Source organism: Phaethon lepturus, unplaced genomic scaffold, assembly GCF_000687285.1.
Source record: "Phaethon lepturus isolate BGI_N335 unplaced genomic scaffold, ASM68728v1 scaffold14358, whole genome shotgun sequence".
In the NCBI taxonomy this organism is placed as follows: domain Eukaryota; kingdom Metazoa; phylum Chordata; class Aves; order Phaethontiformes; family Phaethontidae; genus Phaethon; species Phaethon lepturus.
The window spans coordinates 85,573-103,493 of NW_010555611.1; the positions used below are offsets into that span (position 1 = coordinate 85,573).

The 17,921-nt window shown below is 45.2% G+C and overlaps 1 protein-coding gene across 1 annotated transcript in view; it reads right to left on the reverse strand.

Moving 5' to 3' along the window:
* Positions 1 to 9,785, reverse strand: part of LOC104624775 — a gene marked incomplete at its 5' end in the record, with an annotated part of 38,618 nt that extends 28,833 nt beyond the window's left edge. The window contains 2 exons of the mRNA XM_010292225.1: positions 7,922 to 8,412; positions 9,710 to 9,785. Of these exons, the coding sequence (XP_010290527.1) occupies positions 7,922 to 8,412; positions 9,710 to 9,785 (567 nt within the window). The remainder of the gene's footprint in view (positions 1 to 7,921; positions 8,413 to 9,709) is intronic.
* Positions 9,786 to 17,921: the final 8,136 nt, after the last annotated feature.

Consider the following 17,921-nt stretch of genomic DNA (forward strand, 5'->3'; position numbering starts at 1 on the left):
TTTGATCTCCTCTCTCTGGTCTGCAGCCAAAGAATCAGCTTTAGCCTAATACCTTCTTACCAGGCTTTAGAGCTTAGAGGGGGGAAAAAAAAAAAAAAAAAAAGACAAAAAAAAAAGACAGCAGGGTTGGGAAGGTAGCCAGCAAGCCTGCCAATCTAAATGATAAGCCATTGGCTTTAACCTCGGGCTCATAATTTTCTGCCACTGGTGCCAGGTGCTATTATTGTCCCTTTGGGAACCTTAATACAACAAAATTACTCTCTCTAGCTCTGTCTCCACCCATTCTTACCCTCCTCTTCCCCTTCCTATCCCACACATTCCTGCCTTCAACACATACTCTCCCAAACCTCAGCCACGTCTAATCTCCTTTCCTCATCCTCCTTTTCCTCAGCCAAGCTCCCTGGTGCACTCCAAATTACCCCGACCAACTTAATCTCCACTCTCTTTCATGATCCAAAGCAGGACCTCAAGGAACCAGGTTGCAGATGTTTCAGCAGATGTTCTAGCTACTGGCTTATGCTTGGAGACAGCCCAGATGGTACTTAGGTCCCACGGTAGTCCAAATAGCTATATTCACCAACATGCAATCTCCCAAGAAGAGAAGGCAAAGGTACATGGCCAGATACACAGGGAAAAAGAGATAAATATTTCCAGACAGAAGCACTTATACAGTGGCTCACTCATCCATCTCCCCCTTGAACTGTTGCCCCTTTGCATCCCTTACAACACCAGATCAAAAATGCACTCAGGTAAAGCAAAGAGGGAAGAGGGGAGAAGAGGGAGAAGAGCAGGAGTGTTTGGCTCTAGGAATGGACAAACCAACACACTCAGTGCCAGGGCTGACCCAATAGAGGTCCAAGGAGAAATGAGTGATCAGAATGAAAGTCTGCTAGCAGCAAACCTGAAAGGCAAACATAGTATCAACAGATGTCATGGTGCAGGACAGAAGTGCCACACCGAACTGGAGTGGACCAGCACAGAAATTAATTCTGTATTTCAACAATGTACAAAGAACATTGAACCTCATGGAGAAGCCGTTGATGTACGGGCCGTTGATGTACGTTGATGGATGAGCAGACAGCGAGGTGAACTGAAAACTGGGTGAACGGCTGAGCTCAGAGAGTTGTGATCAATGGCACAAAGTCTCGTTAGAGGCCAGTAATTGTTGATGTACCCTAGGGGTCAATACTGGATTCAGTCCTGTTCAACCTTCATTAATGACCTGGATGATGGGGCACAGCGTACCCTCAGCAAGTTTGCTGATGAAACAAAACTGTGAGGAATGGCTGATACACCAGAGGGTTGTGCTGCCATCCAGACAGGCTGATGGGCTGATAGGAACCTCATGACACTGAACACAGGAAAGTGCAAAATCCTGCACCTTGGGAGGAACAACCACAAACACAAGTACATGCTGGGGGCCACCCAGCAGGAAAGCACCTTTGCAGAAAAGTTTCTGGGGGTCCTGGCAGACACCAGATTGATAAGCCAGCAATGTGTCCTTGCTGTGAAGAAGGTAAATGTGGTATTCTTGGCTGCATTAGGAGGAAAGTTCCCAGCTGGTCATGGGAGGCAATCCTTCCCTTCTACTCTGCACTGGTGAGGCCACACCTGGAATACTGTGTCCAGTTCTGGGGTCCCCAGTACAAGGGAGACATGGAGCTACTATAGAGCATCCAACAGAGGACCACAAAGATGATTAAGGGACTGGAGCATCTGTCCTATGAGGAGAGGCTGAGAGAGCTAGGACTGTTCAGCCTGGAGAAGCGAAGGCTCAGAGGGTTCTTATAATTGTGTACAAATACCTGAAGGGAAGACAGAGCCAGGTGCTTTTCAGTGGTGCCCAGTGTCAGGACTCAGAGGCAATGGGCACAAACTGAAACACAGGAGGAGGTTCCCTCTGAACATCAAGAAACACTTTTACTGTGAGGGTGACTGAGCACTGGCACAAGTTGCCCGGAGAGGTTGTGGGTTCTCCATCCTTGGAGATGTTTAAAAGCCATCTGGACATGGTCCCATGCAACTGACTCTAGGTGACCCTGCTGGAGCAAGGGGGTTGGACAAGATGACTGCCAGAGGTCCCTTCCAACCTCAACCATTCTGTGAGAATGCTCTAACCTCCGTCATGCTGATTGATGCTGAAAGCTTAGAAATAGGACTAGACTATCCAACCTGCCTTGCCCTTGGCATCTGCAAGCTGGCACCATGTCAGCAGGTGAGCCTTCCCATCAATGAAGTGAAGACATAGTCAACTCACTTGCCTCCTTCAGGAATGAGGAAATCATTATCATTTCTAGGAAGCAGCTAGGCCAAGTTCTACATGGGTTACTGCTCTTATGCTCCAATTCATTCAGCCCTGACAACACACAGGCACTTCCATTACAGTATGCTTTTGCATGGATTAGATAACCTTCCATGGAACACTTGGGGGACACAGAGAAAGACAAGAGATATCTGCTGCCTGGCAGAGTCATAATCACCTCCTCGGGGCAGGGTGGGGTTCCTCATGCCTTCCCTCACTATTGAGTCTCTCTACCTCCCAGACCTGGGTGTTCTCAGAAGGCCCACTTCCTTCCCACCCTCCCTCTCTCTCTGCCACTGTCAGACTACAAATGCCTTAATCAGCAAGCCAGACATCAGCTGCGTGACACTGAGACAAAAAGTATTTATAATAGTCATCAAACCAGAAGAGAACATCTCAGCTCTTCCAAAGACAAAAGGACTGAGACACCTCTACCATGCCCCATGGCCCACTCATGTGGTACATGTCTATAAGTCCCAGAGCTGCCTGCCACAGAACTACGTCCTTGCAGGCAAGTAGACCAGACAATCTCATCAGTCTTTTTCAGCCCCAAACTTTCTCATGCTAGGATTGCCTCAGCAGCAGCCAGGCATAGCGTTTGTTTTGCTAGCTACTTCATTGCCAAGTGCTGGCAGGGGTGAGATAGACAGGGGCTTCTGGGCTGGAGGAACAGCTGTTGTAGAGTATTTCTGGGGATGAAAAATAAAAGCAAAATTGCACGAGGTTACCAGAAGTAGGATTTCTCACTCTGTAATGGTGCAATCGGTTTCTGCAACAGTTCCCTTACTATATTGCTTCAACAAGCACTCTACTGCACCCGGGGACAAAGAACTGCTATGGCCCAACTTTTCACACCTGGGAGAGACAAGTTCTGACACTGGGCCCCTTAGGAAATGGTGTAAGCATTACACTCAGCACAGGACTCAACTCCGCTCAGTCACTCCGGAGGGCAAGGCCCAGGGCAGAGACAATGATGAAACTACACCAGCACCAGCAGTGGGTTTTCCAGCACCCCCTCGGCACAGAGGCAAGCTCAGATGGGCAAACAGATGATAACAATTTTCAGGAACTGACAAGGCCTGGATTCAAATGGGAGGCTGAGAGGTGAAAAGGACCCGCAAGCTCACACATTTTCTATCTGGAAGCTATTTGTCAAGTCCTGGAGGGACAGGCAAGGGCAAAGCCCAGCTGTGATAAGGATATGGAAATCTCACCCTGGAACCATTAGCAGCCCAAAGCCCAGACCCAAACATACCAGCGTTCACACACTGGTCCTTCTTCATGTGTGGCGAGTGCCATCCTGCAGCCTCTGTGCAACCAGTATCAACCCAAAGCTTTCGGTGCCCATCACCTTACCAGGCCAAGTCCAACCAAAATGACAATATTCAAATATTAAGCAGAAGGACTCTTGGGCTTGATATTACACACCTAAGCCCAGATCAGGGCTCACACTGTACCCAGGCCACTTTCAGTGTCAAGACAGTTCCACTCACCCATCATACACTGGAACTACCCACCCAGAGGGATGCAGTGTCTGTAGTGAGAAATCCAAATGTTAGTACTGGATGTGTTTTTCTCTTCTGTGCTGGCCTTTTTCATCATAGCATCTCAATGCATTTTAAATAATGCATTAAGCCTCCATAAGACAATGATAGTGATATTATCTACTCATATGTGCAGGCAAATCATGAGAGAAGGGTTTCACAACTTGCTCATAACTATCTAGTGACTTCGTAGCGTAATTGGAAATATACCTCAGTACCCAAACTCTCTGCCTTTTACTTTAAAATTATGCTTTCCTTACCAGCCACCTACCCACACATAAATGAGGGCAATTCAGATTACTCATCGTGCCAACCCAAAGCTGCTCTTCTCAAGAGAGATCTCTTATGATCTCTCTCTCCCTGCAAATGCTACAGTCTGACTTCTCAAGCTGCTGAAAGTAGATTTCAGAAGGAGCTCCAGCCAGTCTTACTAAACAGCACAGGAGGATGGACCCTTTACTTCCACTCTGTTTATACAACATGCTGAGACCAACTTCATCCCCTGCAGACAAGCACAGCAGCTCCAAGGAGTCTTTCTGACACCCCGGACTTTCTTATACCTCAGCTTACCCTTGCATCCCCTGTTGCCTTCACCTTGAGCCATCAAAGGATGTCCCTGCTTTCTTGACCTCGTGCTCTCAGCATTGCCAAAAGACAGATCTGCTGAGGTTAACAGGACAGCAGCAGCAGCCTTGTCTTTCTAGGACATGCACAGCATTCATTAAATAGCAAGTGGCTGGCAGCAGGGCCTGCATGTAACGAGGTTGCTGTCCAAGGACCATGATCAAGGGGCAGCTGAGAGAAGGCATTCACTGCAGCAATGCGGGTGTCTGCACGAGCCAGGGTATTTCCACTCAATTAGGGGAAAGAAAGGAAAAAGTCTTCTGAGCTAATTTTTGAGTCCTTTGGAGGAGTGAAGAAAAGCATGTATTGAATTCCCCTCGCTCAGCCTCAATAGGGGAGTGGTTGGGTGGCCAGCTGACCAGCCAGCCGGGGTGGGAAACATACCAGCCAACTGTCCAGTCTCATGGCTGGGACACAACAGGGCAGAACCACACTGCCCTGTGGTGTGGTATGAAGCCGAAAGGTATGGCCTGGCACCCAACCCTCCAGAGACCTGCTGCTGTGCAGCCTTTGCTGCTGAGGGAGGCTGAACTGAAACATGATGGAGATTTCCATGTATCCACAGGCCATGGAGGTACAAGCACAGCAATTCCCTAACCCCTTAAAAGTACTCAGATTGCCCCCTAACCCAAAGTTGCTCCCCTTCCTTGGCAAAAGGGACCATATCACTGGAACACAGGAAGACATTTGGATACCACATACCACTGATCCACGGCCTTCCTGCAAAAGCTGCCTTGTCTGTTCAGCCCCAAGAATAATTTAGGCATCCCAACACAGAGCTGTTCCACACCACCACTCTCTGGACCAATTTTCCATTACCATACAGCACAAACACGATTTGATGCAAAGACAAAGGACTCAGCGTCTCTTCACCCACTCGAGTAACCCATACCACATCATGGACCCAAAAGTATCTTCTTGCCTCAGAACACATTTATTTCTGGCACAAATTAATCTTGTCTGATACTCTGTCATCTGTAAGCATCATAGAGATGCAGGAATGTGAAGTAAGGCTCAGGGACAAGAATGAAAACTACATCTGCTCCTCAAAAAAGTTTCCATCTGATCAAGTTTTTCAGTTGTATTGTCATAGGCAAGCACATGATAGTAAGGATAAGAATTGCAAAGCAAGAATAACTTGATGTTCAGAGCCCAGATGAAGCCTTAGAGTAGCCACTTTGATATTATCATTCCTCATTTGCGTTCTTTACCTGACTAAAAACCACATGATGCCAAATGCTGCCCAGACAATTCATAAGAGGCATTTTTGTTGGAGAATGAAAACAAACCAAGAAAGAAATGCTGTGGTCCCATTTTACAGGTGGTGAATGGAGGTACTGAACGACACTTGCCCAGCTTCACACAACAGTTTTGTGGCAGAACTCAAAACAAAACCCAGACTTCAGATCACTGTCATATGAAATGAGATCACTGATTTTAGCTAAGCTGATGGCAATCCACATGTCAGTACAAGACTGAGTCTACAACACTAATGTAATTTCTATCATGATTTTTTGTAGCAGAAACAAGTACAGGTAGCAAGCAAAGCCATGCAGTAAGCAAGACTTCCTAGATCAAGCAGGAAGTCATCATAAAGCTTCAAGATTTTACTGGTTGAAAATTAACCAGTTAAAGCTATAAAAATAATACAAATGACAAAACACTGTTACAATATTCAGGCTGTATCTCACTTTGTATATTCCCCTCCCACCCCCAAAAAAGTACAATTTTAAAATAAAACCACTAGCTGAATACCCTTTCTTTATAACAGGGATCCCACAACCTAGAAGTGTTAACAACATCTACAGTAAAAACGTTATTTAAAAAACACACCATCACCACCACCCCAGATTTCAACATTTGCAAATATCTTTGCTACGATTAATCCAGAAGTGTACAAAGCAGACAGAGTAGAAAGCAAATAATTCTCACAGGGTTTCCCAGGAAAACTAGAATAGTTTGGAAAGCTTGTTTAAATTAGCCTCTACCCTTCACCAAGATGCTCCCAGACACACTGCTGAAAGGAACTTAAGGCACAGCAGGTAGATGCTATGCCTGGGATCCAAATCAGAGAAAGCACCTGGGCCAAAAGGAACATTTCTCCATTTACTCACATGCACCCTGAAAAAAAGAAGGCTGGGCACAGGCTTACCAGCTTCCTTCCCCTCTCATTAGGATGTGAGACTAATTAAAGTCTGTCAATATCAGTAGAAGAGTTGGGTGATGTGAAATGCAAGACTAGGCCTTTTGAATGTTCTGTGAGCAGAAACTTGGCCAGAAGGGCAAAGAGGGGGTGAGGAAAATTGTAATGAAACCACAAGTCTCTGCATTATGTATTCATGGGATGTGTGCTTCCAGCAGGACTGAGAACCGGCAGCAATGTAATGGGGAAATGGAGGGGTCTCACTTTTCTAGATCTTGGAAAATAAATACAGAGTCCTTTCTTTTAGTGGATCCATCTTGTAGGCTTAAAGGGGGTGTTGTCAGTGAGGTTAAAACTAGTGCATCCAACCAACCAGAGGCAGTGAAATTCTTCCCTAATGAGAGGAAATTCAGAACTGAAAATAACTGTCTAACTTACTGCAATTTACCAGGGTCAGCAGATGTCTGCAGATATTCTTTCAAACTGACACTACACCAGTGCAAGAAGAAAAACAAATAATGAAGAGCGAGCTGAAATACTAACTCTACAACAACGCCTTCTGAAAGAGGCAACAGATGGGCACTGCGCAAGGCAGCCCAGCCAAGCCCAACCCACCAGTACCAGGCATGCCCCATTTCCCAGCCTCTGCAGAGATGAGGCAAACTCCCAACATTTATGCATTTTAATCCCAAGCCTCTACAGAAATCCTGCAAAATCAAGAGTAACTGCATCTAGAGCAAACTAAACCACTTGTATTTGTAAAACATTACAAAGGTGAAAAGCACTGTTTTACATTGCTGTAAAATTCCTGAGGCATAAGGAGACCAGGGCCCAAGGAGATCAACAAGCGTGGAAGCACCTATCCATCATCAAATCTACAACCACTTTCATCAAAGGTATTCTTTATATGCCCCTAATTAATTAATTTCTGAGTAAATGGTATGGGTCAGCTCATGGCAGCAAGGGTAACTTGACAAAAATGAACTCCAATGACTTTGTTCCTGTGATGCAATGAACCAGACAGTATGGGTCCTGCCTTCCTAATGCGTGTAGCAAGAGAACAGCCCAGCTGTAGGAAGAGCCACTCACGCAGTAGCAGCTTTGCAGCTCAAGAGAGGTATCTACACTTAGGCCTAGTTTATCCTAGACAGACAGCAGAAGTACCAATTATACATCTGAAGATATGATCACAAGAAGCAATGCTATGAACTTACTGAGCCCTGCCTCAATTACCCTCTTCCGTCTTTGCTTACAACATCTTGTCTCACGTGATGCTGCTTTCCTCAGTTCTACGAAGTTCTGCCTTACCTGCTGCATTTTTTCCAGGTCAAGGCTGGGCCTGCTGACCTTATCCCCATATCCTTGCCGATGTCTCTTACAAGGCATGACTTGCTCAAGGCCTGCCCCGACGCTTTTTAAGATTAAAGGTCTGGAGGGTGGGCTCCGCACCAGGGGCTGGAGTCTCTTGGGAGGAGAGGCACTGAACAGCACAGGGCTTGGGCTGGCGTGCATGCCATCAGTCTGCTCTGCCACAGACCGGAAGGATATAGCACACAAGTTCTTCACTTCGTCGTCACTGGAGGAGGTGTTGTTGTTGTCACTGCAGCAGGCAAGCTTGCTGACCTGGGACCACTTTCGCTTCTCAGCGGCAAACTCTCGGTTAATGCGCTCCAGCTCCTCTTCCGAGCTGTGGCGGTCAAGGCTGGCATGGAAGAGGGCCCGAACCTTGCAGCATTGGTTCTCCTGGTTCTGGAGCTGGTTGGTGGCCAGAGGGGTCAAGGTACAATTCCGTCTTCTCTCTAGTGGGAGGAGGAGATAGAGGAATGGCAGAGCAGATCTGCGTCCCATGCCCTAATAAACTGGGCCTGCTTTCTCTTGACCTGTTTTGTTAGTTTTTTTTTTACCTCCTCCCAAGTAAACTTCTGTTTTCCACCTTTTTCCCCCCCTCCAGAAGAAACACCCCACTGGCTGAATGCTTCCCCCAGAAGTATTCCAGGACTTTGTTTAGACCAGACTGCTAGACATCCCCTTGCAAACTGTTACCTGGATGTCTAGTTGCAGAGCCAGAACACGGACCTGCCACCCACCTCATCCCCTGAAGATGGAGAAGTCATGATCTTGCAAATGTGCTGTTAGGCACTTACCTCTAGCTAGAAACATTAAATTCTAGTGACCAGTTCTCAGGGCAGAGGAGGTAAGTTAGTTACATTATTCTAAGCAGCATGTCTGTGGCTCAAGTAATAGAGATCTGGCTTCTAGAGGCAAAGGTCCTCTTTCTATTACAAGGCTTGCCATATAAGAGAGCCTGCCTTCAGCCATAAGCTGGGCACGCTCTGCCTGTTCTGCTGAGCTCCTTCCGTGTTAAGCATGTGGAGCAGGGATTTTAATTTTGACAGGACATGTCCTGTGGGTCAGGAATTTAACAACTTCTGCCTTTGAATAAGAATCCACTTGAATTTGGCTAAATTACAATAAACCACAGGGCATGCAAAAATGTCAAAGACTTAGCATAGCTCAAGAGATGCATTTATTACATATTTCACCCACAGCTCTAAGCCATTTCATACCAGTTCCAAAAAACAATAGCAGAGCACCTGTCTCTCCTCTAGGAAAGATCCTCAGCTAGATTCAAGAACAGGGCTGCCCAATACCAACAGTACAGGAGGAAGGGAGTGAGCTAATATCAGACAAGTGAGTCCAAGGGAATGAGGAAAGGGAAGGTCAAAACTGGAAATGACAAGGAGGAGGAAATGTAGAACAAAGACGATGCAGGTGCACAAGCATGGAATAAAAGATAAATTTTTAGTCCCAGCTCTGCTGCTGGCCCAACTGTAGACCTTCTGTGTTCCATGTCTGCACCAATGTGGCCTTAACATGTGGTTAACAATGTCTATCTCCAGTAAGAAAAGTGCAACTGCAGCATCTGATAACACCAACCTCTCCCTGTGAGGTCCCAAAGACTTCAAGGTGACTGACTTAATGCATCAGCCTGTGGTACACTGGGGACACAGAAGGAAGCACTTCCAAGAGTACAAGTGAAAAGCAAAACGGACATCAGCTGTAGCATCCCAAAACCCTCCTATCTCATCCCTTTACCTCTGTCGATCTGAGCAAGTTCCTGGTTCTCACCCTCAGAGTCGTCGCTGTCCTCATCACTTGGGGGGTAGGATATCTAGAGGGCAAGGAGAAAGAAAAGGCTTCATTGTGAACACTAAACATTGCCCTGCTGCTGCCCAAGCCACTTCCCCCACCCTCCCCCTCTCATATCCTGCAGGCATCTACCCCGACTAACTGCACACACCCAGCCTTTGCACCTCCCTGTACACACATCCTCATCACCCAACCTCAAACTCCCATCATATCCTCTTACTTGCAGAAACACAAGACACACAATCTACCACTATTTCCACCTTACTGCACCACCACCTCTTTCCCAAGCACAAGCAACATACCCTGCCCTTAGCTCCCCAGACACACAGCTTAGAACCATCATGGTCTACCACATCCACATCACGTGGACAACTGAATCTCCAAAACCCACTGCCGAAATAAAGACACATCCTGCCAACAGCACTATCATCTTGTAAGGCACCCACAAATGGAAGTGGCATGTTAACTTTAGCTGTCCTATGTCCACACTTTCCCCTTTGAAGGCACACACACATAAGCCATCAAAGAACAGACTCATCTTGCTTTCCTACAGGACAACTCTGAGGAATGTAATAGAAATAAAAGAAACAGGATTTCACAGAAATGAAAACAATAACATTACACTGTTGCTGCCAGCACAGAATCTTACAGTACCACTGAAGACCTTTAAGTGCTCCAAGAGTAATGAGTACTCTCATTAATAACAGTAATATTTTGTCTATCAGGCATTTTCAGGAACATTTGCTTTGGATCAGCCAATGGACTTGACCAAACCACTTGCTGTATACCCAAATACCCACTCACTCAAAACATGTTCTAACACTGAACAAACTTGGTAGTTGCCTCTTGAGAAGGGTTGAGAGATCTGAAACCAAGCTTTTGTAGATCAGATAGATCCCACTGCTGCTGAGTTTCCTATGTAGAGGAAACTCTACCTACCTTGTTCCTAAAGTGACTTTTGTTCTGCTGCATAGAGCGTACCTGGAAGTTATTAGATCAAACCTCTGAGCTATGCAGCTCAGTACGTGTCTCCGGCAATGGCCAAAATGAAATGAATTAAAGGAAAATGCAATACTTCAAAAGAAACCTTTACAACGGACATCATTGCAAGATGAGCTTTATTATTCCTTACTCATTTTTATCCAGAATAACAATAAGCAATCCCATCATTCTTACTGAGTCTTGCAAGTTACTTGCCCACAACAGTATTTAGTGGCAATAAGTTTCAAAAGGTTACATGCTACGCTTTTAAAAGGGTCTGATGTGCTGTGCTTGACTTTTATAGAAGGCAAGGCAGCATGCTACCTTTACACTGATACGGACCCATTTTGCCTTCACCACTGTTCCTAGGGAAACGTCTTTGGAGTATTTCAGCCTCCCAGAGACTCAAAAGAGCAACTACATTTAACCAGGTGCCTATGAAAGACACATACAGCTGATGCAGAGAAATAACAGGAATAGCGGAGAAATTCTGACTTTGACAGCTGTTAAGTCTACCCACCTATTTTGTGACCATCCTCCAGGACTCTGGGGTTGTTTTCCCCCCAAAAGCCTGTTGCCTCTTTTCTTCTCCTTTTTTAAAAGCTACCTTTTGCCCTTCTATGTTTACATTGCCCTTTAAGAAATCAGAAAATATTTTCCTTCCTTGCTAGTCTTTAAACTACTTTCCCAACTGTCAATGATGAATAGGGAAAGCGGTTCCGATTTACCCCCATTTCTGATATTCTTGAAGTAAATGCAGGGGGTTGTTTTCCCACTGCAACTACAATTTTCTTGTACATATTCACACACATGAGTCATTTAATAAAGGCAGCTGGCACTGAGGAACACTGCCAAATTAACAGACTTCTAGTTGTCCCCAGAACAGGTATAATACCTTGTTTGTGCCATGGTAGTTCATAGCGGGGACAGCTGACACTGAGGTGCCATTGTGCTAGTTGCTCTACAGACAGACAGTGGTCCTGTCTTCGTTACAAAAGCTTAGGCTCCAATTCTAACTCAAGAGGTACTGACCTTACTTTGTGTCTCATTCCCACATAAAAACCTTTAATTTAGATGTGGCAGGGTTTTCAGTGAGGTTTAACAGCTCTGTGTGGGAAACCTATCAGTCCCAGTTTTTGTACTGTGTAAATGTCAATACATAGCATGGTGCTGCTTCCAAAAAAAGAGGCAATGACACCTAGCACGTGCAAGTCAAAGAGCTACTGCACAATGTCACTGGCTTGAGGTGCTTAAGATAGGAGTTGGATTTGAGTCAATGATTGACATTTTGAAGGTCTTTGTATCTACTGGTCTGGGCTTCCAGAATATTCATTCCTCCCCATACAAGTACAATTTTGCTAACCTCTAGTCTCATATGGATAACTCGCCTCTGCTAAGTCGTCCCCAGTCCCACAGGCAGCCCACAACTAATCCCCTCCGAGTTGCCTTGAACACTTCTCTAGAGGCTTTGTTCAGAGCACCTGCGAGAGAACAGAAACCTCTTTCAAGCAAGGAAATACTGAGTCTGTGGATTTGGTCCCATAGTATATCCCAAAGAAATTAAAGTGGTAGGACAATACGAAAGGCTTCATGGAAAAAAGGGGCTCCCACAGTCTTGCTAGCCATCCTCCTAATGCTAGCCAAGGAAAAGTAAGCACTTGCTCTTCTATAACCAACTACGATTTTTATGAGCAACATGAAGTGCTTTTCAGAATCAAGGCAATTAGAGATACCTATTGAGCCACTCTTCCTGACACCTTTTCTTTTGGAGAACGAACACACCAGTAGCACAGTTCTCCCAACATTCAGACTTGGTTTCTCCCATTATTCCCACTTGTTTATTGTACACTTGTTCTAGACAACACCCTCAGAAATTAGAGTATTTTCATAACATACATTACAGGCTAACCATAAGAAAGCCTCAAAATCTAGCAACTGTGCATTTTATGCATGAATGAAGTAAACAGATGATACAACTCAGCAGTTATATCGCCTCTGATTTTGTATGTTACACACATGCAAATACACTCACACTTGGTCTTCACATCTTCCAGATACACCACCATTTTCCCCCCATTTGTCATTTAGTAAGGTCTTCTACTTTAGTATTGCTATGTTCACTTTTTATTAGTAAATCCTTCCACAGATTATATCCTAGTTTTGGGAACGGAAGTCTCCCAAGCTTCTACATATGAGACCCTAGCTCCCATGTTCCCACCCTAACAGAGAACCAGCACTCACAGACTAACCATTAACCTTGCAGAGTTAAAATTTTACACATTAAACTCCTTGCCATAAAACATCACACAGACAAAGATTAATGGAAGATCAAAAAATGACTGTCTGTCTGTATGGATAACAAGAATTTCCAGAAACTATAAAGATATAAGGAATCAAAGACTAATGCACTGACTAGCTGGAGATAAATGCTCCCTCCTTGACTCTTCACAGGCTTTAACAGTAACACTTCCCTCTCTTCAAAAGCATTCCACTTAACACAGTGGTATTGTGTTCCAGCCTCCTTTACACAGTCCCTGTCTTAACTGGCCACAGATTTACTGTGCTGCCTTGTTTGCCTCACAAACTCAGAATTATGGCACTGTAATAGCAGAGAAGTTTATCTCCATGTCAAAGATCCCACTAGATCATGCTTTATTCACAGCATATGAATCACATAACTGTTTATATTAGAAGGGACCTCTTGATACCATCTAGTCCAAGCCCCTGCTCAAGCTGGGTCAGCTACAACAGGATGCCCAGGACTGTGCTCAGTACAGTCTGTACCTTAATGTGCAAAATTAAAGAGAAGAAAATCTCCAATTTGCATCAACATGTAAATGCTTACATGGCACAAAACAAGCCAGAAAACATAGGACAGGTGCCTATCCACCCTCCAGTCTTTCTTCATGAAATGCATCAGACCTGAAGTTCAAAGACAGCAGCCTCCTGTTCATGAGGACCTTAGTCTTACACCTGGGTCCTTCAGCTCTGGCACCAGACATGACTTCTGTCAGTGTAAGGACTCCCACAATGCCAGATGGAAACATGGACAAACTTCCCCATGCACCTGATTTTGCATTAATCTCCAGTAAGGAAATATGGGCTTGTGTAGAATAACCAGATGGTATTTGAGGAGAACTGAGTGTAATGCTTATAACTTTGGGGGAGATTTAACATGAAAGACAAACTAGCACATATAAGAAAAAGCAAGAGACAGAAAAAAATCTTTGCCTTTCTCAAATGGCTGCTAGTCAACTGAGTAATGATAACTAGCTGCAGCCAGAATTGCCCAGGTCCTAAAGGGTCCAGTCACTCTTTTAGAGTCTAAAGCCCTGAAACACACCAGACAATAAACCCCTACCCTGTTAAAGTGAAGTTCCTCTTGGGTTTGCTTACAGAAGAGAAATTAACCTATCATATGCTCAAAAGTAATTACATTAAGAATCACCTGAGAGCTTACAAAAGAGAAGGGAATCTCACTTCTAAGGCAGAACAAATCTCTCCCAACAGGCTTCACTTCATGGATGTTTTGTCCTAAAAAACCAACGGAGTGATTTCGTGCAGCAGAAGGTGTGTACATGAGGAGCAGATAAGACAAAGATACAGCTGACCACACGCAACCCCTCATTCCCAGGTTGAATCAAGAATGCACACAGGCTGGAGGGCATCATTCCCAATTCTGCTCTGGGAGGGAGGGAGTCTACCTCCAGGAGGTGGCTTCTTCCCCGGCAGAGGCCAATGCTGCCTGTGCTGCCACATATAAGGCGGTTTGTGACACAGGCTCATTCACTTCAGCCCTGGCACTCCAGTAAAGCCCCTTCCATGTGCGCTAGAAAACGACTTTGCTGAGTTGGTCTCACTCACTGGTTCCTGGCACAAAAGCAGAAAGGGATGATGAGCTCACCAACGACTACTGATATCTCTGCTATGGGGAACAGATTTCCATTTCCTTCAGACTGAAGAAATGAAACCAGTGCTTACTTACCTTCTCCCTGCCACACTGCCTACAAAGCAGCTGCTATAGACACGGACATCCTACAGCACAGGGCTCTGCTGCTGGCTCTTCTCCTTCTCAACTGCTTGGCTTTAGTAAAAACATTTTACTGAATTTCCCCACAGTTATTTTTCCAGGTCAGCAATTGCTGCAGTTGCCATGGGACATTGCCTGATCTTAAATGAGGGAGATGCCATCCTCCCAATTGTAAGAAACTCTGAATTAAGAGTGAGTGGCAAAACAAGGGAGATTATGAGACACTGAAAGGCAGTTCTGAGCCATGAAACAACATGAGGATGAAGGAAGGAGTCAAACAGACCTTCAAATTAACATCTAACTCTTCTCATAAGTTCTCCTTTAAATTTTATTTTAGAGATATTCAGCATTACAGCGACAATTTATTCTAGTAAAAACAGGTTTTAATGCTTGCTCTCTCCTCAAGAAAAGCAGAGTTAGACATTAAATTCAGTTCAGTCTTCAAACATCCACAAGTGAGGTATGACTTCCCAGACTCGACCTGTGTTTTACAGCTGGGGTCCTAAACAGCTAAACTTCCAGACAGAACAATCCTAGTTTGCAAAAGCTTTCTAAAGTCTTGTTTTCTGTTATTATTTTCCTTTTTAATTTTCGTAATAGTTCCTGCCTTCAAAATCCTTTCCCCATTTCCTTGCAAATGGCTACAATTCAAACCCAGGGTTTATAACCCTTGAACATTGTCCTGCTTGACAGAACAGCTGTCTGGCTGAGTCAGTGAAAGCAGCGATGGGCCAGTGGGACACAGCACTCAAGGCCCTTGTTTTCCGGGCCTGCCCCATGCCAAAGACAGCAAAATTCCTATTCTTGTAGGAATGCTGTATGTTTAGTCAGACACATCATCTTCTGCATGGGCGTAGAGTCTACTTAACTGTTGGTGGTTTCACAGATTTGAGGGAGGCAAGAGAGTCATTCTAGGTAGCCGAGTCCGCAATGTTTTAACAATATAGATGTCATTTTTGTTGAACGTTTACCTTACACAGACACGGGCAAACACTGTGACTGGCAAGTCTCAGGTGCAAGTGGTGGGAATCATTAACCAGAGAACATGGAAACTGAGCTTCTGTTCTGTGGAACAATGGCTGAACTTGATTTCCAGAAGCAAGGGCTTAAGCTGGGTTACCTAGATCTTGAGAAGAAAGCACTAGGCTTACACAGAACAGTGAGGACATGAGTAGTGGGTGGGTGAGAAGAGGCGCATGTGTGGTCCTCCTACCATTTTAAATTCTCTCCCTCAATCATTCTGTAATTCCACGAACAAATACGTGTGTTTTGAACATACTGTTTACACAGCGAGATTATGTTTATCTACTGTCTACAGCTCCTTGAAAGAAGTTACAACTGTGGACAAACCTGACTCAGAACTACAGAGCTGACAGGGCACTGCCCTAGGCTTGGGGATCCTCATTTGCAAGTAGAGTGAATCTGAGGGCTCTATGCAGAGACAAGTGCAAGTGGGGCTGGCTTCAGCACTAGGAAGGGGCACAAAAAGACTGCTCAAAAGACAGTCCAGGCCAAACCCACAAAGCATGGGGACCCTCCACTCTCTCATCTGCCCCACATCAGTTCTCTGGCAGCTGTCAGAGTCTGCATCAAACGTCCTTTTCTAAATCTTCCCCTGCTCTTCCCAGGACCAAGCTGAGATGTTTTGCAGAGGAAGACTAAAGACAAAAACACATGGTGCTTTCACAAAATAAAAAAAAAAAAAAAAAAAACAGCAGGTCCTGGTGCTTCACCATTGCTCCAGAGAAGTATGGTATACAAGCACCAATGAGCTTATGGTGCATGAGCACATGGACTCCATAGTCACGAAGAACAGGACACACCTGATGTTCTCCGATCACAGGGAACTGAATGCAGCTGATGCCTACAATTGAGCTCCACTGTTTTACAACAGCTAGGGATCAGGTCTTATACACGGGTACCACATGAGCCATGGCAACAACCTTTTCCATTGACTCCTATCCACCATGGGTCTGTTCTCAAAAGCTCTGGGTGAATATTGTTAGAAGAGCAAAAACAAGATCATCCTGTCAAATTCCACTCAAGATAAACCTCCAAAAGGCAGTACTTGCAAAGAGACTAGAACAGACTCAGTTCTACCCACCAGAGACCAATGATACAGACACCCACATATAGGCACACACTCCTCCCACCAGCCATCAAACTTGTATGGCAACATAAGATATGAAAAAAATGCTAGCAACTAAATTAAGAGATTTTTAAAAGCCTCCTAAGCAGAAGATGCCCAGACTCTGGTCCTTAGCACCCAAAACACTCAAAATCTTAGAGAACTCCATTCAGTTCATTTATCCTCAAAGCCACTATGAGACCCAGAATATCTTTAACAGGTCAAAATGTTGGAATTCTGAGTGAAGTAAGGAGAGGGTTCAGCAAAACTGCTACCATGGACTTCCAGAGGGCAGACTTTGGCCTGTTCAGGTCCCTGGTTGAGAGAGTCCCTTGGGAGACAGTCCTGAAGGGCAAAAGGGTCCAGGAAGGCTGGACAGTCTCAAGAAGGAAATCTTAAAGGCGGTCCCCATGTGCCGTAAGAAGAGCTGGCGGGGAAGATGACTAGCCTGGCTAAACAAGGAGATTTTGCTGGGACTCAGGGAAAAGAGGAGAGTTTATCACCTCGGGAAGAAGGGGAAGGCAGCTCAAGAAGAGTACAAGGATCTTGTTAGGTCAAGCAGAGACAAAATTAGAAAGGCAAGAGCCCAGCTAGAGCTCAATCTGGCCACAGTCATAAAGGATAACAAAAAATGCTTCTACTGATACATTAGCAACAATGAGAGGCAAGGAGAATCTCCATCCCTTATTGGATATGGCGGGGAACATTGTCACCAAGGACGAGGACAAGGCTGAGGTACTTAACGCCTTCTTTGCCTCAGTCTTTAATAGCCAGACCAGGTATCTGCAGGGTAGTCGGCCTCCTGAGCTGGAAGACAGGGATGGAGAGCACAATAAACTCCTCATAATCCAGGAGGAAGCAGTGAAGGACCTGTTAAGTCTATGGGGTCTGACAGGATCCAGCCAAGAGTACTGAGAGAGCTGGTGGAGGAGCTTGCCAAGCCACTCTCCATCATTTATCAGCAGTCCTGGTTCACAGGGGAGATCCTAGATGACTGGAGGCTTGCCAATGTGACATCC